Here is a 6,726-nt window from a genome sequence, read left to right as displayed (position 1 = left end):
CCCCCCAATCCCGTCAGGTGCATAATAAAAACTAAAACCTAGACATCCATGGTTTATGCAGCACTAGAAAAAATGATGTATCTCAGTCCCTAAAGCAACCTTCACTGCACACAAGAAGCACCTGGGACAAAACAAAGAGGTTTTCAAGTGAACACCAGCTATAGATCAAACAAACGACTCCCTCTCCTTCCAAAATACAGCTTTGCATTGGAGACCCTGTGCAAAAGCAATTCTAAGGGAGGGCTACCAGTCAACCAACACTGTCAGACACTGCCTGGCACCACAACGCTTGCAAAGGTCTCTGGATGGAGACCTCCTGGTTCAGCAACCACCCAACTCACTTCCAGAGCTCCTCCAAGTCGCTGATTGCTTCTTTCTTCCTGCCATGCTTTAATTTGAAGTTGGCAGCTTCCCTTATCAGTGACAGATGGACAGGAGACTTTGGCTGAAAGAAAAGCAGTCATAATTTGCTCCTAACTATCACAGCATGGCTAGCTGGCTTTAATGCCCCTGAGACCTGGCCAAGGAGAACTGTGTTAGCACCCTGTCACGCAAAAAGTAGTCCACCTTTGCACTCCAGGGTGTGAGGCAGAATTGCATGAAACAAGGCCACTTGCTGCTCCACAATGTTTTCTACTCAGGAAGAAGGCCCTATTGCTATATTTGGACACTCATTGCCCCCACTTTTATCTGACAGGAGCTGCTGCTCCCTTTTCAAAACACATCTGAAGTAATGATACAGTGATAAAACAAATCTTCACAAAACAGGAGCTCACAGGTCTCCAAAATGCCAACTGGGTGTGCTGCTGGGGCTATGCATCAACAGGAAAGCTGAACAGGACTTGTTATAAAGACTGGGACAAAGCCTTGCATATTAGCTCCTCTGGTCCGACTTGCCTGGAATTGCTGATACCACTGGATAGCCTGTGTGAAGACCTCGATTGCACTGTCAATGTCCTCTTCATGACTGTACATTGTCACCAACGCAGACACCTGCAAACATTCAAGAGCAGCTTATAGCAAATCTTCACACAAGCTATCTATAGCCAGAGAGTCAGCAGTTAGATGACGGGATTTCCCAAAATCAGACTCAGTGTGAGCTTTCTGCTCTGTCCCTGAAAACCAGCTGTGGTAACAGGCAGGATACCCAGGCTTGATCTTCCTACCCAGATCCCTCCCAAAGAAATGTCCCCACCAATCTTTTTCCAGTACAAGCTCAAGACTGCATTCACAGGAAGAACCTTCTTTGCTTGCCACTGGACACAGTATCATTAGAAACCCTTTTCCTTCCCCCATTCTTTATCCCAATAGCCATGAAAAAAGAAATCAGCACTGAAGAGATGATACAGACACCACCTGTTTGTTTACACCCCAGTCACAACTAGAGATGACATGCAGAGCAAGAGCAGGTATTGCTGACTGCCCCATAAATTACTTTGATCATTCACACTTGCAAATGGAACAGACCTGCAACTGTCAGCTGCTGCTCAAGATCCTTATACTGTACACCTGAGCAGTTTCAAAGTCATCAAGCTTTTCCGAATACCAGATGTAGACATGTGTGCAGAACAGGGTGATGCTGCAGGATAGAACATATGGCACTTTCTCCCTAATGCCTGTTGTCCTAAAGCTGCTTCAAAAACTTCCCAACAGTACATACCAAGGAAGCAGATGCTCCAGTCATGTTATGCAAGTAAATCCAGGCAACATGCAGGTCTGAGGGATTACAAGAGAGTACGAACATAGGCAGAGAGCATCTCTGCTGACGGGCAGAGTACTTCTGTGGCTAAGTTCAGGGCACGTGATGCAAGTTATAATCCCACCTTTGTCCAAGACAATGAAGATGGACTCAGATTCCCTTCAGACACTCAGGTCAAGTGAAAACCACAGAGAAGAGGCAACAGAGAGTGGGCAGTACAAAGCTGTGCTACAAGGGAAAAACCTCACAGTTCAGACTGAGTTTTGCTTACCATACCAGGCTTGTGCTGCAGTTCTTCTATGCTCCTCAGGATCATGCAGGCTTTGGTGACACTGCCTAGAAGAGAGGCAGGAAGGAACATGTTCTGAGTGTCACAATAACACTTTACTCTTCCTGTGAATTTACAGCCAAACGTAAACAATGGGGAGATAACCCCCTTCTCGGAATACCACCCTGTTTCCAGGAATAAAGGACAGGCCTCCACACAAAGGACCTTTCTACCCTTTCTATATCATGCCAAAGGCTCAGGAGCAAGTTTTTGTGAGCAGAGTCTTCTCTTCCAGGAGAAACTCTGCACTGCCTGACTGCATAAGGGAACAGTAGCATCAGGGAGCGCTGCACCACTCCCAAAACCCTCCTGTCCCAGAACAGATTCAGCCCTATTATTCACAAAGACTATGGACATCTATGCCAGGGATCTGTGGAGCCTGGACATCCAGACATTAAGCTATGGGTGTTATCCTGCCACAGGCACATATATAGAATACCTGACTGAAAGCATCTCTGCTCTGCACCCCTGTCATAACAGTGACTGCAGTAAATATTGCCCTACAGCCTGTTTTTCTCACCCCTTGTAAGATTATCGTGTGCAGACACTTCCCAACAAAGGAGGACACTGGATACCTTGAGCAATTTTCAGCTGGGCCATCGTCAGCTTGATCTCTGCTGCACTGGCAGGGTGCTGGTCTGCAAAGTCCTGAAAGTCAGAGAAAAGAACAATTCTACATGTGTGTGGGCGCCAGGCTGCTGCTATGGTGAATCATCTCTCGTGCTCAGTCACAGCAAGCTGGCAAGAGCCAAAGGAAGCTTTCCAGCACAGGCAGCCTTCAGCACACAGCAGAGGAGGGCCCCAAACTGTGCCAGTGGCCCACTGCCCTCTCAGACTATCATCTCAGGGCACTCCCTCCCAAAAGGAGGCTGTTGCAAACTGCTTGCAAGCAGAGCAGCAGAGCCCACTGCTTACCCTAGAAGAAGTCTACTACAGTTTCCTAAGCATAAAAATCAGAGGTGCAAGGGAACGATTTCCCCTTAAAAGCAGCATCATTCAGTTGGGCATAAATACTTTCTACATCAGCATTAAACCAAACCAAAATAAGCACAAATACCCCTGGCAATTTAAACATGACAAAACAAACTAAGGGAAACAGCACATGAGAACATAAAGCACGAGTTTAAATGGAGCTTGGCCAAAGGAGTACTTTCTCTTAACCTACCTGCAAGAGCCCTACAGCCTTTGCATGCTGCTTCTCGCGACACAGTTGAGCTGCCTGGATAAGCACAGGGAGCAGATGCTCAGGGCTCTGCGACTGCAGGCTCGCTGACAGCTTGCGGCACTGATCTGCCTGAGGAGTGGGAAGAGAGAATACACTTTTCTCAACCTCTGCAAGCTCCCAATACAGGACTAACATACCAGTTGTATCTAAGAAGAGATGCTATTGAAGGCTTCCCCAAAATAGGTATTCAGAACCAAGAACAAGTTCTCTTAGTAGCACTTCAGATGGATCTAAGAACCACACCCACCTCTTGTCTTCTAGTCATCTCCACACCATCTTCTCTACATTAACACTCAAGTCACTACACAACTGACTGTCTGTTCTTTTTGATGATTGTTTTTTCCACCTCACTTATGTGCCTAAACCAAGTGGTCTTATCTTCAGACACAGAACAAATGCATATCAATTTTTGCCTAGTCAAACTCCCATGGAGAATATTAAATTGCTAGCTAGTTACTGCAGATCAGTTTCCCCTACCTGGTTAGTGTACATTGCCAGCAAAGCTTTGTTGAATTCAATTGCCTGGAGCTGTTTCTTGGAGAGTTTATGCTCAACACCTTCTGCATTGGTCAGCTTCACCTTTTTCTTTGAGTCAAAGACATTTTGGTCCTGGAGAAATCACACATCATGAGAAGATTTCAAGACATTCCTTGAAGAAAAAGTCTCTGGGTCTGCGATTTAACTTCTGTTTAGGAAAAAGTCTTTCCTCATTATCCCCCTCCTCTCCACAGCAGAAGAGAAACAAGCTGAGTAACCATCAGTAAGGCTGCATTAGCAGTGAGGTAATTCTATACCTTGTTAATTGTGATGATGTTATTTGCAATGACAGCAAGCAGTCCTACATCTGTTGGCCTGCAGAGAAGCAGAGAGCACATTATTATTAAACAGTGGTCTCTACAGATAGAAGACTGACCATTTGTTTTAGAAAAGCCCTTACTTCAACTTGATTATTTGATTGTAGAGCTGTAGAGCATCCTCTGTACGACCTTGCAGTTGCATGATATAAGCCATCTGACCATGAATAATGGCCAGTTCAGCCTCAATGTCTTCCTCTGTCACATCCTGAAGGAAAATCAAAGTAAAAAGAAAAAAGCTGCCATCTCACCTCTCTTCCCCTAGCTTCAGCATTTTGCTGGCAAATGCTCTCTTGGGCAGTATTAGCAGCAAAGTACCCCAGTCACTACAGGTGAAGGTTACAGCCACAGCACAAATACAAACACATCTGTGTTAAACCAGGAGAAAAGCAAGCTTCACCTGCTCTTGCAAGTATCTGAAGATATCCTTAATTTGTGCATTGAATCTGCCCTTCTGTATGAATCAACAACGATAACAAATTTCCTATGTTTCCCAACACCCATTCAGCATGTTCATCCATACCATGAGTGGGTCACAGGGAGGTTTCAGATAACCTGTATCCATCCTGCCTGCACCCGCGTAGGCAACTGTGCAAGGAGCACAGCAGCAAGCAGCCTGCAGCATTAGCTTCCCTTCTGCAACAACCAAGATTGCTGCCCCCGCCTCAGAAGCGGGTACCAGCAGCAGTGGGAAGTCTTGCTGGGTAATACTGCACAGCAGCTCTGCCTATCCTCCATCTATCCGCAGAACGCTTTATGGCCGCACCCTCATTCACGCTGGCGCAAAGCAAACGCTTTCCAGAACAACATCAAGAACTTACAGAGTCTTCTGACAGCGACTGGCGGCAGAGCTCTAGAAGGAAAAACAAATTGAAGAACACAATTTAGAAGGCTTTAGGGGGGAAAAAAATAGCCTAGAAGCAAGGGGAACATATACTTTTTTCATGTATCCATGAAACTTCTGCAGCATTACAAGAGTACATCAGACCACAAGGTGATGATGGATGGGACTGAGCATGAGGGAGAAGACTAAATGACACAGAAGAAATATCAAAGGCACAGGAGATACTGGCCCACCCAGAGATGCTTTCTAGGAGCAGAGTCACACACTCATTTTCTCTCCTGAGCAAATCTCCTTAAACCTAGCTCCTGATCTTTTCCACAGGGATCACTTGGCTGCAAGTGCTCACCATCCTGTGAGTTATTTTAAGTGCTGCAGCTTTCAGTATTGAGATCACACCACCCTTTATGGGGCAGCAATTCCATCAGTTTTCAGTACACATGCTAGTCACTTAACTTTCTCATATACCTCACCAGAACATCACTTGTTTTGCTCTCCAAAGGACTACTGTCACGGCTCAAATTACAGATGCTTAATAAATCAGTTGTATGGGAGAGATGCTATTCTATCATCACAATCAGGACAGAACTGACCTGTTTATCTGCAATTCTTCCTAATTCTCTCCCCTGCATGGCAAGGTTTTGGTAGCAGGGAAACAGGGCTACAGGGGTGGCTTATGTAAGAAGCTGCCAGAAGCTTCCCCTATGTTCAATGCAGCCAATGCCAGCCAGCTCCAAGACAAACCCACCGCTGGCCAAGGCCAAACCCATCAGCAGTGGTGGTAGTGCCTCTGTGGTAACGTATTTAAGAAAGTAAAAAAGACAACTGTGCAACAGCAATTGCAGCGGGAGAGAGGAGTGAGAATATGTGAGAGGAACAGCTCTGCAGACACCAAGGGCAGTGAAGAAGGAGGGGGAGCAGGTGCTCCAGGCACTGGAGCAGAGATTCCCCTGCAGCCTGTGGTGTAGCCCACGGTGAGGCAGCCTGTGCCCCTGCAGCCCATAGAGGTCCACAGTGGAGAAGATGCCCACCAGCAGCCCATGGGGAACCCCAAACCAGAGCAGGTGGATGCCCAAAGGAGGCTGTGACCCCATGGAAAACCTGAGCTGGGACAGGCTCCTGGCAGGACCTGTGGCCCTGTGGAGAGAGGAGCCCAAGCTGGAGTAGGTTTGCTGGCAAGACTTTTGACCCCATGGGGGACCCACACTGGAGCAGTCTGTTCCTGAAGGACTGCACCCCATAGAAAGGACCCATACTGGAGCAGTTTGTGAAGAACTGCAGCCCATGGGAAAGACTCACATTGGAGAAGTTTATGGAGGGCTCTCTCCTGTGGGAGAGACACCACACTGGAGCAGAGGAAGAGTGTGTGGAGTCCTCTCCCTGAGGAGGAAGAAGCAGCAGAGGCAACATCTGACTGACTGCAACCTCCATTCCCCGTCTTCCTGCACCACTGGCAGGGAGAAGGCAGAGAAATCAGGAGTGAAGTTGAACCCGGGAAGAAGTAACGGGTAGGGGGAAGGTGTTCTAAGATACTTTTTATTTCTCATTATCCTACTCTTACTGGATAAATTAATTTTCCCAAGTTGTCTGTTTTGCCCATGAAGATTTGGTGAATGATCTCTCCCTGTCCTTATCTTGACCCACAAGCCTTTCATTATATTTTCCTCCCCTGTCCAACTGAAGAGGGGAGTGATAGAGCAGCTTTGGTGGGCACCTGGTATCCAACCAGGATCAACCCACCACAACCACCCAGTCTTTTTTTTTTTTTTTTTTTTTTTA

General features: G+C 46.8%; 1 protein-coding gene across 1 annotated transcript in view; it reads right to left on the bottom strand.

Moving 5' to 3' along the window:
* Positions 1-6,726, bottom strand: part of SRP72 (signal recognition particle 72) — a 15,038-nt gene that overhangs the window by 3,197 nt on the left and 5,115 nt on the right. Inside the window, exons 6-14 of the mRNA XM_026847362.1 lie at positions 4,928-4,959; positions 4,190-4,314; positions 4,047-4,104; positions 3,730-3,861; positions 3,193-3,321; positions 2,603-2,675; positions 1,971-2,035; positions 898-993; positions 342-445 (exon numbers count right to left, since the gene is read on the bottom strand). Coding sequence (XP_026703163.1) covers positions 342-445; positions 898-993; positions 1,971-2,035; positions 2,603-2,675; positions 3,193-3,321; positions 3,730-3,861; positions 4,047-4,104; positions 4,190-4,314; positions 4,928-4,959 — 814 coding nt within the window. The remainder of the gene's footprint in view (positions 1-341; positions 446-897; positions 994-1,970; positions 2,036-2,602; positions 2,676-3,192; positions 3,322-3,729; positions 3,862-4,046; positions 4,105-4,189; positions 4,315-4,927; positions 4,960-6,726) is intronic.

This window comes from Athene cunicularia (genome assembly GCF_003259725.1).
Source record: "Athene cunicularia isolate RWA chromosome 4 unlocalized genomic scaffold, athCun1 chr4_part2, whole genome shotgun sequence".
NCBI classification, from domain to species: domain Eukaryota; kingdom Metazoa; phylum Chordata; class Aves; order Strigiformes; family Strigidae; genus Athene; species Athene cunicularia.
The sequence above is the reverse complement of the archived record's forward strand: the minus strand, read 5'-3'. Positions and strand labels throughout refer to the sequence as shown.